Raw genomic sequence first — 25859 nt, 5'->3', positions numbered from 1 at the left:
TGAAACTGTGTCTTTCCTATTTAAGAATTCGATTAACAAATAGAGGTCAGAAATAATATTATATAAAGTCTTAGCAGAGGTTATATGTTGTTGATTTGTCTCATATCTGAAATGGAAGGACACCTTTTCCATTAACGACCACCAAGCTATGAACATCAGAAACACTGGAAATACTCCATTTTTAGGGCAAACTTCATTGTATCTAAGTTTATAAAATATGAGGACCCGAGTCGTTGGAGCAGAAGAAATTTAACTTATGTACTATACCAAGATGATCACTGCTAGAATACTGGAGGCATGAAAATGCTATCCTTGTTTAATATTTTAGTTAGCCTAGAGCAACGATAATCACAGACAAACCCTATGAAATGTTATTTATGCCCACATAGTAACATTAATTTTCTTTTAATCTTTGTCTGCCCCAGGAAATACTTCAATTGAATATTACATTTCTTTCCAAGAAATCAGGAACCCTGGAATCCAATCTCATTTACTTTAACTTCCCCCCCCCCCCAGTTATTGCCAAAACCTAAATGAATTCAAAACCAAGAATTTATCTTGGATTTACTTCTCCGGGATGTAAAAATGACATGGTTTAAGTGAACTTTAATATAATTCCAGAATTAGGCTTACTCATCTAATGGGCTACTTAGTTATTCATTTATTAAACATATATTTATTTAATTCACAATTTAATTCATCTCAATTCACATAAAACAAAGTTATAGTTATTCATGGAGGTAGTACGTGTAGTGAGGGGCATAAGAAACTTTGTAATCATATAGTCTGGGTTCAGTACTAAACTCTACCTCCTTCTAGCTGTGGATCCTTAGATAAGTTAATTAAGCTCTCTGCCTCAATTATTCTATGACAAAAATGGGAATTAATAATGGCAGTTGCAACATAGTATAATTGTGAGGAATAAATTACTGTGAGGAATACAAAAAGGTCATTCTAGTAAGAATTCAATACATTCATACATGTTATATGCATATGTGTACATTTAAAAATATCCTGTGGTGTAGTTACATTATTACTTAGGAAATATGGGATGATTTTCCATTTTTAAAATGTCAGAACTTTAGCTGTGAAGAATGGTGAAGTCCCTGAAAATAATGACATATCTTGGCTTTTGAAAAGGGAGATGAGCAATTCGAAGCAGCCAGTGAATGGATTACAGATATAATGGGCATAAAGTTTCAAAGATGACTAGGATGACTAACTTTGAAAAGGAAAAGGGAAAACAAAGTTTAACACATTTTGACACTTGCTTGTTTCTAGTTTTAGGATAGATTTTAGCCCGTATCCCAATAACTCTGTAAAATTTCAAACAGGTGCCCTATAAATCTCTGACTTACAATTTCCAAGTAGTATTAAAAAACATGTTTCCAATATAAAGGCTAAAAGAGGAATAAAGGAATTATGAAGTATTTTTAAACTATGTTCATTAACCTTAAAGGAAGACTGGGCATTATATGCAAGAGTGGATTCTTGCAGTTTTTAAGTAGGTTCAGCAGCCTTGGGAAAGTTTCTGAATTTCTAAGTCTATTCTGCAAACCTATGACTAGTCACAAATCTCAATACTGTCACTTACAAAATGAATCCTAAATAAGGCTAAGGTTAGGAATCCATATATACAACTGAAGATTTTTTATTAGCAATGTAATTGAAACTTGACACTGAATTTCAAGTCCATGCAGCAAACTGATAGATGAAAAAGCAGACATCCAAATTAAGAAAACCTGAATTTAGGAACCAGATAAGGTTGACAATAGGTGTATCAAGTTGTGTTCAAATTCACTGGAATTTCTTTACTTCTTGAGTAGTCTCATCAGTCTCACCGAGAAGCCATACAAGATGGAAAGATGCATAGCAAGAACCTGTAAGAGAACCAATCTGCCTGTCTTAAAATTAAAACAGTGCAGATATTAGATTTTAAAGTTCACCAGAGATCATCCAGTACAACTCTTGTATCTTTCCACCCCCACGGCATTTTCTTGGTGGGTAAACCAAAATCTTTAGTTAACATTGTCCTCATCTTCCAAAATGTGATTTTCTCCTTAAAATGATGTCCCTGTTTAAGAAGAAGAATGTAGTCATAGAAGCCAAGAGTCCAGAAGTGTTTATTCACACTCCAGTCATTCTTTGGGGCCGTATACCATAGCTGCAAAATGAAGCTAACAATGGCAAGAATTAAAGTGGCACATCTTATTTTGTCTAAAGAAATCAGTCCCAAAACAGAGCAGAACAACTGCGAGGTCATTGTGGGAAAAACTATTTGGTTGGGATATATAACAAAATTATTGTAAGAATTGACTCAGGTAAAACACTTAGAGCAGTGCTTGGCACATAGAGAACACACCCAAAATACTAATTATTTTTATAACTGTACTAATAGTCTTTCATTTGGATAATATCAAAAAGCAGCAACATCTTAAGCTACTGATAAAAATAAGTACATATTAGGGTTAACTAGGGACTAGGCAAAGATCTGTGTTTTATGTGGAGTCTCTCACTTATTCCTACAAATTTTCTCAGTTGTACAGCTGTGGAACCTGAGACATAAAATGGTTAAGAATTGCTCCAAAAGCTTTACAGCTTTTAAGACAATGATTTATAATAGAGCTACTAAAGCAATTTGGTAAAAGAAAGATAGTCCTGTATTCAGGACCCACTGACCAGAGTTCGGGCCCTGAATCTGCCACTAACAAAGTTTGGTTCCCTGCTACAAGCCACCTCATCTGTCAAATGAAGAGGTTGAACTACCAGTTAGTTAAAGTTTCTTCTAGCTCTTTCTTATGCCTCCACCATACCTGAGGCTACATGTGAAAATTTACAGTTATTTGTGTCATTTTATTATTTATTTATTTGTTTATTTATTTATTTAGATTTTATTTATTTACTTATTTGACACACAGAGAGAGAACGTGAACAAGCAGGGGGAGCAGCAGAGGGAGAGGGAGAAGCAGACTTCCCACTAAGCGTAGAACCCGATGTGGGGCTCGATCCCAGGACCCTGGGATCATGACCTGAGCCAAAGGCAGATGCTTAACCAACTGAGCCACCCAGGCGCCCTATTTATGTAATTTAAAAATTAATTTTGTTTCCATTTAGTTAAATTATAACTACTTTCTACATTTAAGGGAAATCATCACAAATCTTCACAGTACTGGAAAGGAAATATCCACTTCCTCTGTTCATTCTATAGTTTTCCATACTGGAAAAGCAAATCAACTTAATAGAAGGGTATTGGATACTATATTTCTGACTTTTTGCTTATAAGGAGGCAAGGGAAATCTTTATGACATGAATAATTCGGAAAGAGTTTATAATCATTATAAAGGAGAATATCTCCCTACTATATATATTTTAGACAAAGATAACCTCATACCATAGCATAGTTACTGGGGTGTTTATGCAGACATCTGAATGCTGTTCTGCAAGAGAAATTTGGGTAGGAAACTCTTTTTTTTTTTTTTTTTTTTTTTGGTAATAGATTTTCAACCTTCATGCCTTACTAAACTATCTTATTTTAGCACACTGTAGAACATTTGCTTTGTTTTGTTTTGTTTTTACCTACAGTGTATAACATTTTGGTTTGATCTCATGTGCTTAATTTTTATCAACAGAAAGAGTTTATAGTCTCTAGTGAGAACATCTGTATAGTGAGGGAAATACATTTTGCTCACTCATATCGGCCAGAGTATTTTTAATTACAATTTTCTCAAGACATGTTGAATCAGTATTATATCTGGACTGTTTAAGAATAATGAAGTGGGTTTTTGTATCAGTGAAAATTTTGTAAATCTTAATTTTAAGTCAACCAGTATACATATATATTTGTGTGTGTGTGTGTGTGTGTGTGTATATACTTTTGCTGTTCTTATTTACTTCAAGTCTTCCTGAGAGCAAGATTAACTCAGTGAATAGTGTTAAAACGTTCATTTCTTTTTGACTTATTTCAGTATGTGTTTTAGTGAAGATTATGCAAAATATGAAAATGCCAAGTATTTTTTCATTTAAAAATGTGAAAATTGTGTGGTATCTAGCTGAGTGAACACAAAGAAGGAGCTTGGGTTCTTTGAGATTAATATTTCTTTTGAACATAATCCCTTTTCTTGAATGTTATTGCTTAGTTAGTTGGGGGGAATCTTATAGTCTGTTCTTCCAAAGCACTGACTAAGTTACTGACAGTAAGAGTCAGCAAAAATCAAAACTGATGTAGTTTTCCTCATAGAAGCTGGAAGTCACAGTCTACTTCCCTTAAAAGCTTTCCCCACGCAAGCTACCTGATTTTCTGAGTTAACAGCTTAGTCTTACTTTGGTACTCAGACCAATTTCTGTCATCCCTTAGGGCTTACCATCTCCCAGATCATAAATAGAATTCCAGAATTCTTAGCAAATCTCATTATGCCCTAGATCATTTGACTTCTCCATTGAGACACAATCTTGCTTGAGGCCCTGTTAGTATGAAGAGAATCCTTTTAGATCGTTATTACTTGCCCATATGGCTCCACATTCTTGGCATCAAATTCTCTGACTCAGTTCTTCAGTCTTAAGATTGGTCTTTCAATAATTCAGTGCTTAAATTATGACCAAGCTTTCTACATAGTTTACACAATATACCATATCTATGCTGGCAAGCTTACCCTCCAGCTCCTGTTCCATTCAAACAGGTATTTTTAAATATATTTTTAAAGATTTTATATATTTTGAAGTTCTGAAATCCAGCTCCTCTCAACCACTACATTGCCTTGAAGAATCTTCATGACCCCTGCATGAGTTCCATGTTATAATAAATTTGTGTTCTTATGTATGGAACACATTAAACATTTTTGACTACTGTGAATTTAAAGAAACTTGATTAAGAATGAATGGGTTAACTTGGTATCTAGCTTCTTAAAATATTGGATTAAGTTTTGCTTTTTTGTACATTCTAGCTCTATATTCAGATCATATAATTTAAATTTTGTAAGCTTCGATTTTCTCCTTTGAAAAAGTAAGTTTAAAATACGTACCTTGACTTCTGCTTCTATTCATGAAGGAGTAATGACTATATGACTTGCCTTCTTGCTGTAATAGTTAGAAAATCGGACAAAACATGTAATACAGTTCTCACACATTAAAAAAATAGAGAAGCACTGTAATGCCTGGGAGAAGGGAAACAAATCAAGAGCACCTATAATACCTAGATTTCTGCCTGGAGGCAATATTTGGACCATGGTGTGTGGAGGGACAGCTAGGAGAGAATTTCAGGGTCTTTGAGGAGACAAACATCTGAGTTTGGAGAGAACAAGACAACTAGAATTTGTGGGGAAGATTACCACAAAGGAGGGAATTACACGGAGAAAGAATTCTAGAAATCTGCATCAGTGTAACCCTGAGAATTCTGAGTAGTGATCTTTTATAAATGTAGAATTGAATTTCACAAGGCCAGGTGAAAAACTGCCAAAAAGGAATAATTGACAGAGAACTTTAAGCAAATGAATTCCCAGAGCTTTCACTGTTCTGAAAATCTTCATGGAGTATTCAGTAGGGAGCACAAAGGGTCAAGCTTTAGTAATAGGGAGGAATCACTCTAACCAGTCCTTGAGGCCCATCCTAAAAATTTTTAAAAAACAAGCATCAGAAGGATCAGTTAGACCCACAAGTAAATTAACCTTCAGCTAGAATCAATTTTAACTCCTTCTAAGGTAATAAAATCTAGCACTAAACAAAATGAACATCACAATGTCTGGCAACTAGTTAAAAAGTCACTGGACATGAGAAGAAATAGGAAAATATGACTCATACTCAGGAGAAAATTTGGTCAATAGAAACCCATCTGGAAATGACAGATGATAGAATTAAAGACAAGAAGTTCAAAACACTATTAAAAATATAAATATGGGGGCACCTGGCTGTCTTAGTGCGTTAAGCCTCTGACTCTTCATTTCAGCTCATGTCATAATCTCAGGGTCATGAGATTGAGCCCCATGTCCAGCTCTGCGCTCAGCATGGAGTCTGCTCGAGATTCTCTCTTCCTCTGCCCCTCCCCTCATGTGCACGTGAGGGCTCTCTCTCTCTCTCAAAATATATAAAATCTTTAAAAATATATAGAAATGAAAACTAAGATATCTGAAATAAAAATTCACTAAATGAGACAAATAGCAGATTAGACAGAAGAAAATATCAATGAACTTGAAGGTATAGCGACAGAAAATACACAAAGTGAGAGTCTCAAGAGAAGAGAAAGACTTTGAAACAGTTTAGTGTCAGCTGCTGATGAAACTCTAACAAGCCATTTAACACTTAATTTGAGTACCAGAATTAGATGGCAGGGGAAGTAGGAAACTGAAAAATTGTGGTAATTTTTCCCCAAAATTTTATGAAAGCAATAGCTACCTCAAAATGTGGTCATGAGTACCAAATGAGAAAATGTGTGCAGAAAGCACTTTACTTGCGCTTAGTCAATATGAACATTCTCATTGTTTATTGTTTATAAATATGTTCCAGGTATTTTGCATTCTTCAAATAAAAGGCATAAAACAGGGACATTTTGTTCAAATTAGTCTTCTATTTAGACACATTATATACGTAATAATGATAATAAAAATTAGAGTAAGAGGAGGAAGAACAAAGAGATAATTATTATTTTGGGATATACTGTGCCTGGTCCTTTAAGTGCTATATACATATTACTCATTCAATCTTCATAGAAACCTTATGGCATAGCCATGATATTATTTTTTGAGTACAGAAAAATGAGGTTGAGAGATATAATCTGTTACCTTATAGAAGAAGATGGTAAACTGGAGATTTAAACCCATATCAGTCTGAAATTCAAAAGCATATCATTATACTGTTTCCCATATTCTAAAAGTTATGAGCATGAATGCCTCTTTAGAATTTATTTTTAACCTACACTGCCAGGTTTAAGAAATGTTCTGATATTTTGTTTTATATCTTTTTCCATATGAACTATAGGCTTTTCAAAATCATATTCTGTAAATGTAGGTAATTTTCTAGACTCAGAAATCAGGCTGTCATTTATTTACAAGAATAACTGGTTTGCCAAATTGATTCTAGGGTCATTTCTAGAGTCAACAGAGTACTAGTCTGTTTTTACAAGTAAAATGGACTTATTTAATATTTGTGTTAATGTGTGTCTGTCTACACAATTCAAGAAATGAGTTTTACATATGAAGAGTTAAAATTTTTAAAACTTTTTATAAACCTTGTAAACATAGATGCTGTCACCAAATGAAAAGATATACCTAATGAGTAAGGTATCACACTTCCGATGTGCTGTTTAACAAAACCATGAAACAGCAATCTTCCTTAAATTCCAAAATATAAAACTATAAACGCAATATTTAAGTTTAGCATATCTTTCTTGTAGGCCAATTTTCTCACCAAATGTATTGGTGATAATGTAGAATATACAGTTGGGGTTGTGTGCTCTTCAGTTTTCATCAGAAATAGAGAAATAGTTTGACTTAATCAAAATTCTTAATGATAATTATAAAATGGTTAAAACCATGTCTTCTAAAGCTAAATCAAATAATTTAGAGACATGTGAAAATAATTTATGATAAAGATAAATTCCAATATTTATTTGAATTTTTTTTTCAGTTTTTCCCCTGATAGTGTTTCTAATAGAAAGGGAAAAAATGAAATGTAGATATAGACTAAAGTAGAAGAGTATGTGAGTCCTCATTTATGTCTGTCTTTGGTATTTTAAAAATTTAATCTCAATTTTCAAAAACTATCAAAGTAAGCATTTGCTTAAAGAGTAAGTCCAAACACCTTCTCTTTAAACACCTCACAATTTGGTCATTTTTATAACCTTATTTCCCCCTCACTCCTTTATCCACTCCTTTGTGCCCACTTCACTACGTATGCCAGTTAATCCACTCTTATCTTTCCTAGACCTTTCAAAGAGTACTTCTCCAACTATTACATGCCAATGAATCACCTGGAAAGTGTGTTAAAATGTATATTCTTGCTCAGTGTGTCCTGGGTGGGGTCTGACAGTCTGCATTTTTTAAAATAATAAGCAATTTTTATTAAGGCGTAATTGACATATAACATTAGTTACAAGTGTACAACATAATGATTCCAATATTTGTGTACACTGCAAAATGATCACAATAAGTCTAGTTGACACTCAACACCATATTTTTGCAATTTTTTTTCTCGTGATGAGGACTTTTAAGATTTACTCTCTTACCAATTTTAAATACGCAGTACAGTATTATTAACTATAGTCACCATGATGTACGTTACATCCTCATGGATAGTCTGTATTTCCAGTGAGTTCCCAGGTACCACACTTGGAGTAGCCAGGCTTTTAGAGTATTGTATGCAATAGGTACTCCTCCTCAGCCTCGAAGACTGTTAGATGTGATCTCCTCTGTGGCCTCTATGTGAATGCCCATTCCCAGGCTGAATGAGCCTCTCCCATCTTATGCTCACAGAAAATCCTATATGTGCTACTTCAGTTTTAGACAGTACCTTTTAGATTGTAGTTTCACCAAGAGACAGGCAATTACTGCTAAAACAAATGCTTGCATTTTATTATTTTATTATTATTTTATTTTTACCTATGATCTTGGATTTAGCAAGAAATGCTTTGGTAGCACATCTGAAGACTTACTCAGATATAGTATTGGCATATGTGTGAGATAGTCATCTATATATAAATCTTCCTTGTTAAGAGAATTATTTTATTTCAAAATGTTTGCACCACTACTAGTTACTAAGTATTATTTACTTCTTTGCCAGCAATAATATGTTTTTTTTTTTTCTTTCAGGGTTTGAACCTGAAAAGACTGGAGGCAGTACAAGGAGGGAGAGAGGTAAGAAAGTCAAGGGAGAGGAAAAGGGAAGAAGAGAAAGTGCTTACAAGTGTTGCAGTGATATGGTGGGTGATGGTGACTGATGATGATAATGGTGATGAGAATGTGTGGAGAGGAATTTTGTGTACATATATCCCATTCACTCTGGTCAAAGCACATTTTACACATTTATGTAAATGTATTATTTGTGCTTATTTCTCTGAAACTAGAGAAAGTACTGTTTCTCTGGTTTTAGGTAAAGATTGTTTCTATTAAAATGGATTTTTGCAGCAGCAGGACCCTGTCGATGGGGCAGCAGGCCTTCTTAAACCAACATCACAAAGCTATATTTAAAATGTTTTACTGAGAAATTAGCAAAATTCTAACAGTGCAAACATTTTGTGGCATTTGGGATTCTTTGCTCTCCTATCCAAGGCCATTGGCATATGCTAGAAAGTTGGCATGCATTATTTGATAGTGTAAAGTTGCTTTGGTAAGACTAGCAATTTTAAAGCTTTCTCTAATTATTGTTTATCTCAGATGCTTTATAAAGAGGGGAACTTTAAATAGTATCAAACACAATACTGTATCATGCACATTATATATATTATGATTTTCTAATTCTAATTGAATGGGCAGACTTAACTTCGATTAAAATTCTTTCCATGCTAAAGTGTGTAAATGCTATATTTGTGATTAGGATTGTTGGGGGTGGGGTAGAGTGTAATATTTAATTCTGTGAATCAATATTTTCTTGTTGCCCAAAAGGTAAGTTTATTTTAAAATGATATTTATTTAATAACTTTTTGGTAAAAGTGAAACTATTTTCTTTTACAAAATGAGACAATAAATATTACTCCCTCCCCATCTGTGGCCTCTCTTTCTGTAAAAAGAGATTTCTTCTGTATTGAGTTACAAAGTATTTTCCCTTTCTTCCTTTGCTGTTTTAATTTCCAGTTGTGTGTTCTTAGTATTTGGCATTTTAGATCCTAGTAAACTTGTTATTTAGGGCCTCTTTCCTATTTATTTGCTGTTTCCACCCAAAATAATCTATTCCTTTTGAGGGACACATAATTGGCTCACATTGGCAGAAGAGCTGGAGAAAGTGAAATGTAGATAAGTCTTCAGATATTTTTCATGTTATAGGAAAGCAAGGTAATAAGGATATGGTCATTTGTAAAGAGAGAGTGGGGGTGGGGGTGTGTAAGGAAGACCTCAGAACCATTTAGTTTGGGGAGGGTAACCACTTTCATCCAGACATGACCAAAATGGATCTACTTAGAGAAAGAACTTAGCTCATCACTTCTACAGTGGAAAGTTCACATCCAAGCAGTACTGCCACAGTTTATCTCTGCTCATTCAGTGCCTTTAAGGAAATAGAATTTGGAGTTACCCAGCTTCTCCCTGTTGTCTCCTAGTCCAATAGTAACTATGTTAAATCCATATGCCCGTATAATGGCATTGCTAAGTGATAGCGAAATTCTTCATTTGTTTTATCAAGCTTTTGTGGTTTTTTATGTTATTTTTAAAAGCCAAATGACTGGTTTTTATTGATAAGAGTTACTGTTAAATTTTACTGCTTTTTCTTTTCATTTTCTCCGACTTTGTTTTTATTAGAAATGCACTTGTGGGTAAAGAACATGTTGATAATGTGTTTTAAATTATTTTTTCTTAAAACTGTTTTATGATTTATGTGAAGGTCAAAATTTTAATGATCTACAATATAATATATACATCTGCATAAAGGGGACAACATTTTTTGGGTCTCTCCCTGAGGTTAGTGGAGTGATTGTGAAGAAGGTAAGTTCATCAGATCAGTGAGAGCCCAGTATTGTCTTTGACACTTGACACTAACAATCCAGAATATAAACTAAATGGTGACTATTAAAATTCAAAACAACCACTTCACTTGATCTCTGTGCAACACTGGATTACATGGGCATATTTCTATTTAACCTAACACTCACCTTAGTTTTCCCAGTGTTTATAAAGCCCTATATATTCTATGGTAAGAGACTTCGGAAGAGTATCAGACAATTAGGTGAAATATGTTGTGAACACTGTTCTGGCAAGTCTCAGGGGTAGGTGATCTATAAACAAAGAGTGTAATGACTATGTTAAAAGCCTCCTGATCTCTCTTGTTTACAAAATGCCACATATCTTTCTGATTCCTATTTACTGTGTTCTATTATGTGTGCTTTACAGTGATGTATAGTGTACTTCTGACTATGTTAATTTGAAATGTGTGGATTTAGAAAATTCTTACTCAAAGCCTTCTCTTAGAATTCTTTATCCTAATGCTATTGTGATTGATTAAGATTTAATAGCAATGATTACTTCTTAAGATGAATTAATTTGTCTTAGTTTAAATGACAGCTTTTCCCACTAGGTGTTGATGGATGTAATACCTAGGGCCTGTTACCAAATATTTATAAGAAGGTTTGAGACATGTTGTTTAAAATGTTCTATTTACTTATTTGAGATAATGACAATGGTTAGAACATGCATGGAAAATTGAAGCAGGCAGTAATATGCTATTTAGCTAAGTGGTAAGTACTATTAAAAAGCTAATTGCTAGACAGGAAGGCCACATTTAAACATTATCTGCTGTATAAAAATATAAATTAAGAAGCGATTAAAATATAAACTACTTTTCCAAAGGAAATGGAGATGGGCAGCACCTAAATCACTTGTATTATTGTGAAATATTGATATATATATTTGATATAATATTCGATAACAAAAGTTACATGAGTATTTTTGCATATTTATACATGCACACTGTATATAAATTGAGTGGGCTAATCATAATAGTTGTTTGAAAAGGGAGATTAGTGGAATGTTGTACAAAATGTGATTATTTAACCGGGATTTCTACCTGATTGTAAATGAACCTCCTGCCTCCAGTGAGATCTTGTTACTCAGAGAAAAGCCTCAGTGAAAATCATTTTTAAATTTGAGCCTTAAAAGGGAGAAAAATTAAAGAATGAGATAAATGACACTCTAGATTTCAAAATAATTTATCTACCTGGAATATTAGCACAAACATTATTTCATGTGTAGCAAAATACAAATCACCTTTGATTTTTCTTTCCATATATAATTTAGTTAGAATTATTAAACAGATTATTTTAGGCCTAGGTTATTGCTTATGTGAGGAAAACTCAATATTACTTCTCCTAGGTCCAACAGACCTCTGGAGAGAGTTGTTTTTTAACAGAATAAAAGAAGGTAAATATGTGAGCTCTAAGGATTGAACTAAACTTGAAGAAAGTGTATTGTTCTTGGAAATAAGAACAGCAAAGAATAGCAAAAAGTGTGGAAGTTCCATTGTTCTCTTAAAATCTAATAGTTTATATAATTTTGAAATTATAGAAAATACTTCTTTTGTCGCTTTATGCATCAAATAACAAATCTTTACTAAGAAATAGGTCTTGATTACCAGTTATCTTTAATATTTTTTTTCTGCAAAACTGTCTTCCATTAACATGTTTTCTTTATTGTTCAATATTCAGAATAGACTGAAAGTTTCTACTTTTGTTCAATTTTAGCTATCCCATTCTCGGTTGCTGTAGAGTTTGGTAGAATGAGAAATTCTTTTATATCCTCAGTGATAACACAATTTTGGGAAGGAAATATATATTGGCTAATATTGTATTCTTTTTTGAGATATAAAAGCTGAGATGAAGATAACTCTTCCTTTTATAGCTAGAGTTATTCAGTGTTCAGTGCCTATAGTTTGCTGCTGAGATGTAACTGATTTACAATTTGATTTTGAGATGAAGAGACCTTTAAGAACTCACTAAAAAATAAAATATTCCCTTTTTCCCCTTCTCAGAATTGACAGACAGTAAAGGAGGTGAAAGATCTTTGTGCTTATAAATCAATATTTAATTGAAAAAATTACACGAGGCCATAATATTTATTCCTGTTTCAAAAGGTGGTTGAAATGATAAAATGAGTTAATATGTACAAAGCTCTTTGCATGGTGCCTGCCACATAGGAAGCACCAAATAAATGGTAACAATTACCATTATTATTTTTCATATTATCTGATCTTCCCGTCATTTATTCTTCTGTCAGAGACAGAGTGTCATGTTGTTGGAATATTTTGCTCTCTACATGAACTAGCCTACTCCATGGGAATCAAAGATATTCAAGGCCTACCCTGACACTTAAAGGATTTTATATTCTAAATTGGTTCTGAGATGACAAATTACAAATAGGACAACAAAATCTACTTGGAATCCATTGTTTAACCTTAGAAATCCTTTTTTTTTTTTTTTGAACCTCTAATTCTTAATTTCATATTTTATATCATAGATAAGAGAAAAATGGATATATGTTTTCCACTTAACATTGTTTGCAGGGAGAAATGCATAAGGCCTGTAAGTTTTAGAAGCTATTTTTCATATCCCCTCTATTTTCTGAGTGAAAATCCCAATTTGAAGGTCTCTTCTATGGTTGTAGACTGTTGACATTCTAAGAGACTATCCAAAAGAAACCTGTTGATTAAGCATAACTAAACTTACTAGATCCACTTCAGTAAGAAAGAAAACATCCTTAGCAGTACCTCAGATGAAGAAAAAAATCAAAAAGAGGTACACGCCATTTAATTTTTTTCATTTTCTTTTGGATATATTTGATTAGCTAGATTAGATACTCCTTGAGTATGTGACAGTGACAAAAACAGTATTTCCCAAGAGAAGCAGGAAAAAAAAAGTGGGAGGAAAGGAGAGAAGTGAGAGGAAGCCAGCTTCAGCAGGCATGAAATGAAGGTTCCCCAAATTGACTCTGTAATTTCACATTGTACTGGATGGAATTATGCCAGTTAGAAACATGCATGAGTTAAAATATCAAGTAATCAGGAATTTGACCTAGAGGGCCAAATAGATTGAGAAGACCACATGAAAATTTTGCCAGGGCAACTTCCTGTCTTAAGAACCTGGCCTAAGCCCAGAAGGGGAACCTAACAAACCCTCTAACTCTAAGCAAAATTAAGCTAAGTAGAACCAACAAAGACAAGACTGAAGAAAGTCCTTATAAAATTTGCAAAGGATACTCAAGAGTTTTGTCTAAAGGAAAGCAGTATGTCAAAACCTTCTAAACTCATGAATGCTTGTCGCTAGACCTCTTCTTATTGACTCACAATGGAAAGTCATGAAAACAAACTACAAGTAGTGCTGTAAATACAACAGCTAGTGTTTTCATTTAGGGTAAAGCCTTTCAAATTTGATTAGATAAGCAAAGGATTACGAAAAAACATTCTCATTTCTAGGAGGCAGAAACTGTGTTTGGGAGGTTGACAACAAGAACTTAAAGGTTAGACACAATGCAGGGTTTACCTCATTGTTGCTGAGAGACTTCGGTGGCCTCGGAGGATCATGTCTCAAGGAGAGGAGGTTAAGTCAGGTTGCACGGGGATTTCAGTGAGACTGCTATAATTTTTGACTCTTGACCTACCAAAACCCCACAAAGAAACAAATCTTTTGATCAAGCAAAACTGTTAGATCTACTGCAATTAAAAAGAACACTACATTGACAGAGTTTTACTTGGTCTCTAACTAGGGAAATTAGGAGGTTATGGAGAATGGGGAATGTGGAGGATATTTAAAAAGCGGTAAGGTCCAGTCAGGATGATTTAAAGGCAAGTCTTGGGGCGCCTGGGTGGCTCAGTCGTTAAGCGTCTGCCTTTGGCACAGGTCATGGTCCCAGGGTCCTGGGATCGAGCCCCGCGTCGGGCTCCCGGCTCAGTGGGAAGCCTGCCTTCTCCCTTTCCCTCTGCCTGCAGCCTGCCTACTTGTGCTCTCTCTCTGTCAAATAAATAAATAAAATCTTTAAAAAAATAAAAATAAAAAAAATAAAGGCAAGTCTTTTAAAACAATGTAACAGGTAGAGACTAGAGACTATTATGACATGATAGCTTTGCATCGATGTGCACAATAGGTAAAGTAAATGAAGGTTCTGATTTCAGGGTTCATGAATGCAACATATTTTCTTTGTTAAATGCAACGTATTTTCTTTGTTTATGAGTCTTTGTTTTCAAAAATATTTGGATATTTGTAAAGATTTATAATTTTAAAGTGGTTTTTACAAAGAGATGAGGACTAAGGAGGATTATAGTACAAGGATTTTGACTTTCTAATTAATATAAATTTAGATACCTGTTTTTATAAGGAAGATACATTGTTTTTAGACTCAGTTAAATCTTGGGGATATCTTCAGTTGAAAAGATAAAAACAAGTTATGGTTTTATTCCACTGCCTTATGTATTTTTTTGAAAGTATATTCTTAAACACAGGGATTTTTTTTTGTATTGTTGTTTTTATTTTGTATGTAAGTGAATCTGCAGTTATTTCTTGACCTTTGCTTATGTCAGCTGATACAAAAGAAATATTCTACTCCAGATGGTCTAATTAAGTCAGCCTGCTTTCATCAGGGAAGTATTTATTCATATATAAATGAAGAGATCACTTATGATTCCTTTCTTAGTTTCAAATAGAAGCCAATTGCCACCTCAAAAATATACAGAAGAAAATAAACATTTTTTATACTTAATTGTAACTTAGAGAATATCTTTTCCGTTTTGATTTATATTTTCATGTAGAACAAATAATCCCCACATAAATGTCCAATTGCTTTTGCTGACTAATGTATTAAAATCCTATAAACCTACAAGAACCCACTGCTTCTCTTCTCTGGATAACTGCATGGACTTCCTTTTCTCTACTTGGAAGTAGATCCCAAAATCTCTTCCCATTCTTTGGTCGTCCCTTCAGGTGAGGACTGTTATTTGACATTATGTCTACTTTCTGATTACATCGTGTGCTGAAATCTGTCACTTTAACACAGTTCTCTGGACATTGATACTCAGCTTAATGGAATGGAGCACTCCTGATCAGTTCCGCTGTTGTCCTTTAATTATATCACAGGACCTCCCTCAGTCCTTAATCTGTGATCACCACATTGTTACTTAGTATGTAATCTAAAATTTTTAAGTAAGATTACCTAATAACAGAATCATATATTTAGGATTCTTTAGCTTCTACGAAACATTGTACTGTCAAAATATTATATGAACAATTGTTTTAATTAGATGAAAAATGTAAAGAGTAGAGAATTTCAGACTCATGCAAATGACAGTTGTGTTCAAAATAATAGCTTTAAGTAAAATTGCTATGACACACTCTATTAGTTTGTTAAGGCCACTAGAGCAAAGTAGCATAGACTAGGTAGCTTTGACAATAGAAAATTTCTCATAGATTTAGAGCTAGAAGTCCAAGATCAAGGTGTTGGCAGATTTGGATTCTTCTGAGACTTCTCTCCTTGGCTTGCAAATGGCATGGTCCTTATATGGTTTTTCCTCGGGGGGTTCACATACCCCACTGTTTTTTGTGGGTGCTTAAATTTCCTCTTATAAAGACACTAATCATATTGGTTTAGGCCAACCCTAATGGCCTCATGTTACCTTAATTCCCTCCATAATGGCCTGTCTTCAAATAGTCACATCACTGATGATAAACTCATGATCTGGATATTCTCCTTAACACCGTGGTGGTAAGGGAAGATATACGCTAAGTGACTCTTTTGGAATGGAGGGTGAGCCACCATTTTCATTTTCTTGCATTATTTTTCAATCATTAAGAGTTGGGTTAGGAAATTATAAATGTATCTGCAACAAGCAGTTTGTGCAATTTTCCTCTTGACTGGGGCTGTCCTCTTACTTAGTTCCTGATCATCATTGCAAAGTTATCTTCTCAATTGTCCCTCTTCTCTAAATCTATTACATCTGGAGTTGGGAGGGGGGCTTATCTTTCACTGATTAAAAATAATATATCCTGTAAGGGGAGACAAATGTTGGCAATATAGTAAATTAAAAGTTTTCTATCCAGATATTACTGATTCAATGTATATCTGATCCGTTGTATTTCTTAAACCAAATCATTGCTGATATGTGAATGCTGAACATTAGCATGACTTGTACTTCTCTTTTATAAGCTAAAGGGAGGGGGGTTAGACAATATTCTGCCTGGGAAAATTCGCAATACACTTGCTTGTTCATTTCTGCACAGCCTTAGGGGTAGACAATCACAAATAGGACCTAGAGGAATATCCTCCAAAACAGTTGAGAGAAAGTAAAGGCTTATGGGAGTTTGTGTTCTTATTTGTAGGTACTCAAAAATATTAGATTCAAAATGAGTAAATCAATAATATTTAGAAATTTTAAATTAAATCATGAGTATTGTCCTATGCTTGGTTACGTAAAAATCACTTGAAATACAGAATTATTTATTCAAGTAAAAATCACTTGAAATACTGAGCACCTGGGTGGCTCAGTGAGCTAAGCATCTTGCCTTCAGCTCAGGTCAAGATTCCGGGGTCTTGGAATCGAGCCCCATGTCAGGCTCCCTGCTCAGTGGGAAGTATGCTTCTCCCTCTCCCTCTTCTACTCACCCTGCTTATGCATGTGTGTTCTCTCTCTCCCTTTCAAATAAAATATTAAAAAAAAATACAGATTTACTTAATATTCTAGCAGTCTGAATTCTAGAAATTAAACATATTTGTTGAAGCACATGGAATCAATTTTAACATTCTGTATACGCTGTATATAACCTTTTGGCTACCTTTTACCAAAAATGGAAAAATGGTTTATTTTGTCTTCCTTGCTTCCAGTTGTGGCCTACCAAAGATGTTTTTGCTTTCTCCTCTAACCAGTTATATTCAGTAACGTATTTGCTCTAGTTTACTCTCTGGAAGTAAAGGTCACAAGGAATGCTGAGAGTAAGTGACACCAAGTATAAAAATGCCAAAAGTGGACAGAGGTCAAAAGCATCAGGGAAAGCGAATAATCTTCCAAATTTGCCTTGAAAAAGATATTACTAAACTTAATAAATAACTTTTGATGAAGTAAAACAGGTGAGAGCCATGCTGAAAATAGTTCAAGAGTTGGCAGCAAGGAAAGGAATGTGAAAAGCATTTAAAAGAACAGTAAGTGATGCCTGGAGAACATAGTAACTTTAGTATTCATTTCCAGAGAATGGAGTAATTCATAGATGCTCTTGTATAGAACTCAGACAATTTGAGATCAAAGAAAACTGCAAACAGCTTAGATGTTAATGGAGTTTCAAGAGGATCATAAAATAATTTATAAGAATTTTATATATATTTTGTAGACAAAGACATCTATGGCACAAAAATTCATTAAATTTTCTCTAAACAAGAAATGACTATATAATAAGAGGCAGTGTAGGAGAGTAGGCTTTTTAGAGAACACATATTTTAGAGCTTCCAATACCAGTCCTGCCCTTTGTCAGCAATGTGATGTTGAGCAACTTGCATAACCTTCCTGTACGTCAGTTTCTTCATTTTAAAATTAAAATTTGTAACTGTAACTTACCTCGTGGAATTGTTATGCATAAAGAAAATAAGACTGCAATATGAAAAATAATGAACTCAATGTCTGCTGCCAATAAAAATACCCAATATGGAAGTTTTTTAAATACTGTTGTTGTTTGTTATTGTCACTGTTACTTTGAATTAATGACAGTAGACATTCCACTCTCTGAGTATAAAGCCACTTACTCAGCACCACATCTCAGGTGGAATGTTACCTATTCAAGGAAAGACTTCTCAGGGATTCCTACTTGCAAAAGCTGTACTTGATTCATAGTTCTTTTATGTTATGTTTATCATATTACATTGTGACTCTTTTTGTCTCTCCACCAGTCTGTTAGATAGAGTTCCTAGAGAACAGGGTATTATTCAGCTTGCACTTATAAAACTTTGTATCATTCCGGGGATATAGTAAAGCACCCAATAAATATTTGTTGAGTTGAATATTGTTCCTTTTTAGAATCACTGATAGTTGGGTTTAGAACATCTATGCTAGTTCCTTTCTATATTGATCACTCATTTATTCCTTTTGATTTACATGTATTTAATTTATATAGTTTGGTTTCATTTATAAATATTAAGGTAAAATTAATAAGTATATTATATTTCATTTAGTCCCATTATATTCTACTTAAAGAAATAGATACTGATAATGGTTGATGACAGCTTAGGTGAATTGGAGGTATAGAAATTTGAAATTGTGAGAAAAATAAATATTTATAAAGCTTCAATTGTGGGGAAGTTTTTAATATAGTTGACTTTTTTTTAAATTTGCGAAGTTTCATAATTTCAAAGCTGTTGATCCCAGTGAGTTTTAAAGTATGTTTAATGCTCTTGTATGGTGGGGCTAATTCAGGTATTTAAATTATCCATTCTCCTTTGTCAGGATTACATTATGCAAGGTCTTCAGGCACTCATCCTTTTCATCTAATATGACCATCCTGAACTGTAATTCCCTTTTGTAACAGTAAGGCTGATTCAGGTGCAGAGAGAATTAACTGGTTGCCAAAAGTTAAATAATGCATACAAATTCAGTATAGATTTTGAAATGACATGGTTAAATGGTATTTAATCTGTAATAATTAAGGAAGGATGCTCTGTAAAATGATACATGAAGTGATATATGAATGTGAAGAACAAGAGATTGAGATTAGCATGGAGAAAATACTAGTCTTGGGGCAATAAAATTAATTGACAGAATGGTTATTTTTAAAATAATTTTTACTAATGTGATAAGAAATTAAAAAGTAAGAAAATAATTTGAATTTTAAAAATAAAATAGAGTTTATATATATTTAGGGAGCTACAAATTTGTAGGTATTTAACTGACAAAATAGCATGAATAATTCTTTTTCAGCCTGACAGCACTGCAAGTGTAAAGTTAATACCCTAAATTCATGAGGTAGTCTGTAAAAGGAAAACATTAAATCTTCTGGGCTCTTTTCCCAGAAAATCAGTGAAGCAAGAACTACACGTATCAGGATAGAGGAAAAAAAGAAAGAAAAAAGATGACAGTAAAACAAAACAAACAAAAAAAAATGGAAAGAAAACTAGATGGTCAGATTTAATGGGATAAGTAGAAAAGCTGTACATTTTATATGCAGTCAAATAAAATTTCCCCTAACTTAGGAAGGACTACACTCAAAGCATAGACCAGAGTTTTCAGTTATGAGAGGAAAATTCAAATACAACTTATTTCATGAAACTGTGAGGAAAGAACTTTATAACTATGCTTTTAAACCTTAAGTTGAGCTGAAATATATTTTGAAAAGTTATGTTCTGGTATAACTGAAATAAATACTCTTATCACCAACTTACTTCCAAATCCATTTGGTAGTCTAAGCATGTGTCTATAACTTACTAAGAGATTGTTCTGAACAAATTAAGGGTAAATCCAATTCCTATTTGGGGCCTACTTATTAAATTATGATGTTCCTTAAAATCCTGATCCTGTCTCTTAGCCCTCCCTTCCTCATGACATGTTTTCCCTAAGTAACCACATTCACTCTTGGTGGCTGTAGCGTGGACTATTTGCTGATGGTTCCTACGTCTCTATCTCCAGCTCAAGTCTCTCTCCAGACCTGTGTGGGTCTGTTCACTTACTGGACATTTTTACCTAAATATTCTTTAAGTTTATAGATATGTACAAACACAATGAATTCATCATTATCTTTGTTCTTCCCTCTCCCATAAGCTAGTTCCTTCTGCTCTGTTTCCTTGGCACTTAATTACATGATTTCTTGACAGTCTCCCATCCCAGGAAATAGAGAACCAACCTCATTTCTTCTTTCTCCTTAATGTCCCACATCCTCAAGGTCATTATGCAGTCTCCCCTCTACTTCAGATATCTCTTTCAGTTATATTTTCTCATGTCTAGCCCATTTGCATCAAAGGACTTTGGATCTTCATCACCTCTCAAGGGAAATACTCTAATAACCTCTTAACTGGTTTTCTAGCTTCTATGTTTTCCATTTTATGCTCCACACTGTTGCCTGAATATAATTATGAGACTTCCTTGCTAAAGAATGTTACTATTTTCCTGTCACACAATGATAAGGGCTAAACTCCTTAGCACATAAACCAAGTCTTAGCCTTAACTTACTATTTTGGAAATCTCCAAATTTCCACCATTTCTTCTTCAATACAATACAATACCCAATACAAATGGTATCTCCTTTGGCGAACTGAGTTACCCATTCTATAGTATATTTGCACTTTTTCTTATTGCTATGGTAGAAATAATTACATTTTGTATAGTAATTGGCTAGCATATGCATGATCCGCTAAAGCCAGAGCTTCTATAAAGTAGGTGTTGTCTTTTACATCTTTGAAATCCTCAGAACTTGACTTAAGAGCCTGGAATACAGGAGATATTTAATAAGTATTCGCTGATGGAATGAATGCATGATGAGTCAGTTGGAAGACAGGAATTACAAGGGTGACCTTCTTGAGTTTTGCAAGAGTTACCACTAGATGTCACTAGCACATTTCCAATAGCAATTTCTGAGGCAAGGAGACCTAACATTTATTAAGCACCTACTATGTGGCAGTCCCTTTCTAATAATTCTGAGAAGTAGGTGTTTTCATTACAAATTTAGCTTGGAAACAGATGCTTAGAATGATGAAAAGAGTATACAGCTAATATTAGGTACAGGTGGGATTAAAATCTATCTTTATTGACAAATTAAGCTATTACTGGGCTAGATACTTCTTAAGACCCTTTAAGTTAAAAGGCAGTGACTTTGCTTCACGAATAAGCTTTTCCTGAATATAAAACAATCATTCAGAAAAATCTTTTTAAATCAAATGTAAAGATACAGGTTTTGAACAGTTACAGGTAGATTTCTAATATATTTCTATTTTTTCCAAGTAGCATTTGAAAATTGAAAAATACTGTATAAAACCTCATTTCTTATTTTAGTTCTATAGGAAGAACAGAAAAAAAATATTATCTGTAATTTGTATCATCCTTATTTAGTTTCCAGAAAAATTCAATGGCCCCTTTTTTATTATCTATATTTTTAAATCTTGCCATCTATGATATTTTAAAATATAGGCCAAAAATCTGTTACAAATTATTTTAGAGTTACATGGTTTTAAATTTTATTAGGTATCACATAGCAAAACACTAGCATTATAAATCCCAATAAATATTTGATTTTCCTCTTGATATACCCAGTAATCGATATTTTCTTCTAAACATTATTACTATGCTAAAGAAAGATGTATGCAACTATATGCATGAGTATGTATGTATTTAAAAGTACAAATTAGGGGGTGTCTGGGTGGCTCAGTCAGTTAAGCATCTGCCTTTGGCTCAGGTCATGATCCTGGAGTCCTGGAATGGAGCCAGTATTGGGCTCCCTGCTCAGCGGGAAGTCTGCTTCTCCCTCTCCCTCTGCCTCTCCCCGTGCACTCTTTCTCACTCACTCACTCTCTCTCTCTCAAATAAATGAATAAAACCTTTTAAAAAATAAATAAAACTACAAATGAGAAAATGTTAATTAACAATATATCTGTTTCTCTTATTTGTAGTAATCTGTTTATGATAGAAGTAACAATTGCAGTTATAGCGAATAATCTTAAAGTTTCTTTTAAACTGGCTAACTTCGTAGAAAACGACAGCATTGAGTAGAAAATAAACTTTTATGGATAAATACCTTTTTAAACATCTCCAAAGAATGCCTTCTGTTTCCATGAACAAAAGCTTCATTCATAATTATATTCCAGTGTTCTTTCTGTTTTGCATAATATTGCAGCTTTCTCATTGATGTGTTAGACTATGTCATTTTGAAGATGAACATTATGATTAACTCTTTCCAATAGTTTTTTGTAGAAGATGTTTTCTGTAGTGAAATTCAGGTAAATTGTTCAAATTTAGAAACTTTGATAGCATAGCCTCATTTCCTCCACAGGCAGTCTAGGTAAGGAAAATATGCTTTAGGATTCTCAGTGAATGTGCCAGTCAGTGTTTAAAAGATAACTTAAATTTCCTTCTTCAAAAAAGATGGAAAGAAGTGAATTATTGAAGTTGTAATCTGCAGTTTTGATAGTCATGTATAAAAGGGGACAGATGTTCTTTTCTGCTAAATCATTCCCATAATACACTTACTCTGTATTCAGAGATGAATATGCTTACTGCCAAGCCTTGGCTGAAGGTTTCAGGGAAACATTGATTAAACTCCATTGGAGAATAAAGTAGAGGAGAAAATTAGTCATTCAGAATGTAGTGTTGTGCCGTTCCACCTTTTCTTAGCCTTTCCCGTCCTACAAACTTTGACTCATGGTAGTAAGCTTAAAATGAACCATTATTTTAAACATATTCTCAATCAAAATTTGTAATATAGTGGCCAATATCAAATCCATGAAAACATCCATTTTTCACTCATATTTATGGAATTTTCATTGCCTCTAACTATATTTTTGAGATGTTAAAAAGAATAAAATAATAGTTAATGAACAAATTCAAAATACAGTTTCTATAATCAAAATAAATGGTTAAGTCAGTTTTTCAAACTGAAGGTAACTCTAGATTGCTGGCTAATAAGTCATTTGAACTGATTATGAATAAATAGAAAAAAACAACAACTTTATGAATATTTGCTATTACACAGATTACTAGGACTGTCTTCAAAGTTTGTAGAGATACATAAATTAATAGTTAATTGGTATATGGTAGGTGGGTGGATGAATAGATGTGTTCATACATGGGGCATATTGTGTAATTTACATTTGTAAATATGTGTGTATAGCATATTTTTTTTAAGATTTTATTTATTTGACAGAGAGAGAGACACAGCGAGAGAGGGAACACAAGCAGGGGGAGTGGGAGAGGGAGAAGCAGGCTTCCCGCCGTGCAGGGAGCCCGATGTGGGGCTCGATCCCAGGACCCTAGGATCGTGACCTGAGCCGAAGGCAGACGCTTAACGACTGAGCCACCCAGGCGCTCCTGTATAGCATATTTTTAAAAAATTTCTAGTTAGTATATGATGAAAAAATTAGTTAAGAGGATATGTTAGGGACTGGGAAAATTTAGAAAAGTAGAGAGTTTCCAAACTTAATAATGTTTTAAATTTTCTGGTTTCACCTCCATAATTTCAAAGATTTTAAATAAAACTGACTTGTACAAGTGAACTTACATGATGACTAAAGCAATTTAAATATGGCCTTAATATAAGGCATATTAATTATAAGAAATATATTGAAATGGGGAAGGTATTTACCTGATTTAATAACTATTTGCATCATAATGACTTGCGTATAATATTCAGGGTTCAATGGCAATACCAGTTTTCATCCTTTAATTCAGGATTTACTAAATTCTTGTTATAATCAAAGAACTCTAAGTTAAATAAATTTTGAACATGATACTTTATTACAGTGAAGTACGGTTGAAGCAAAATTTGGCTTTGGCTTGGAGGTAATTGCATGAGGCATAGATTTCAGAAGAGACAGAGTTCCTCTATGTGATTATCTACTTATTCTTAGGTCGAAACATGGTGATGATGAAAATTGAAAGACAGTGAGGGCAGGGTTAATATGAAAAATGATTTGACACATCTTAGAAACAAATTCAGTGTTATTTGAAAGGAAGAAACAAAGGTGATTTCATGGTTTTAGGTCGGTCTAACAGGGCCAACCAACTATGTGGCAAATGTAAGGAAGCTCAGAGGAAAGCTAAACTATGGGATGATAGTTTAGTTTTAAAATTTATTTATTTATTTATTTTTAAGATAAAGTGAGTATACTCACTGCTTAGTTAATGAGAGGAATCTGTCAGGAGACAGAATAATTTGGGGGACAATGCTAGATGTCATCTCTCTCTGTGGATAGTTGAATCCAGGAGGGAAATTGAGATCTTCCAGGTGTAGAGAAAAATAACCAGATCATCCAAGTTGATTAGGGAGAGAAATCTGAGATAGAGATGAAAAATAACAATCAAAAACAAACAAACAAATATCAGGATGGTGTAGTGATCAGGGGTAAAGTTTGAGGAGGAAAGAATGAGTACCTCAGAAACATCTGCTTGCTTTTTTGTATTCTAAATAGATAAATCTCTCTGCCCCTCCTTCTCTTCCCACATATTCTGACTTGGGCCATTCAGAAATGGGTGTTTTATAATAAAAGTGTTGATGTTGTGATTTGAATATTTGGGCCTTTTAAACTAAATTCTGCATATGTAGTATATAAAGTGTTTACTAACATCTTTTGTCCTCCTGTGGAGATTTAAACGTCTTTCCTTACCTCCACCCTCCCCCCACCCTGGAGATTTATATTATCATTGAGCTCAGTAATGCAAATTATTACTTGAACCTTTTTCCCGCTATTACCAATTTGATGATTGGTTTCATGATAGCAAAATAATAATGAAAAATGATTTATTTTGGGCGCCTGGGTGGCTCAGTTGGTTAAGCGACTGCCTTCGGCTCAGGTCATGATCCCGGAGTCCTGAGATCGAGTCCCGCATCGGGCTCCCGGCTCAGCGGGGAGCCTGCTTCTCCCTCTGACCCTCTCCCTTCTCATGCTGTTTCTCTCTTGCTCACTCTCTAATAAATAAATAAAATCTTAAAAAAAAAGAAAGAAAAATGATTTATTTTTGTTTCTAGTCCACATTCCTGAATATTAATAACATTATTAATATAGATCAAAGATTTGTCAATGTTCTGACACTTCCAACAAAGTCTACTATTAAGAATCCATCTGCTGTGTCAGCTGAAGAAGTTGTTAGCTAAGAGAAAAGTGTTCCATATTTTCTCCTTTTTATAGTAGAAGGGTATGGCTATTAATTAGTTTTATCATTTAATGATAGGTGACACAGCATATGAATAAACTGAAGATATTTCATGTGGGTTATGTGCTAACTCTACATTAATTGAGTGATAATTTCTTTCCCTCATTTTCAGAATATACATTATTAATTTTAGTATCTAATCATAAATAATGGATTTTGAGCCAAAGTATATTTACTCATTTATTCAACTTTTAGGTAAATTTATACCAAGATTTTTAAAATACAATCTTTAAAAAGGAAAGTTGTTTGTTTGTTTTAAGATTTTATTTATTTATTTGAGAGAGAGAGATAGCGAGAGAGAGCACACGCAAGAGGGTGGGGGTGGAGAGGGATGCAGAGCTAGATCCCAGGACTCT

General features: G+C 33.7%; 1 protein-coding gene across 1 annotated transcript in view; it reads left to right on the top strand.

Moving 5' to 3' along the window:
• Positions 1 to 25859, top strand: part of CCSER1 (coiled-coil serine rich protein 1) — a 1330597-nt gene that overhangs the window by 872883 nt on the left and 431855 nt on the right. Inside the window, exon 10 of the mRNA XM_021702315.1 lies at positions 8796 to 8840. Within this exon, the coding sequence (XP_021557990.1) occupies positions 8796 to 8840 (45 nt within the window). The remainder of the gene's footprint in view (positions 1 to 8795; positions 8841 to 25859) is intronic.

The sequence above is a fragment of the Neomonachus schauinslandi genome, chromosome 2 (assembly GCF_002201575.2).
Source record: "Neomonachus schauinslandi chromosome 2, ASM220157v2, whole genome shotgun sequence".
NCBI classification, from domain to species: Eukaryota; Metazoa; Chordata; class Mammalia; order Carnivora; family Phocidae; genus Neomonachus; species Neomonachus schauinslandi.
Note: the sequence above shows the minus strand (reverse complement) of the source record. Positions and strands in the feature narration are given on the sequence as shown.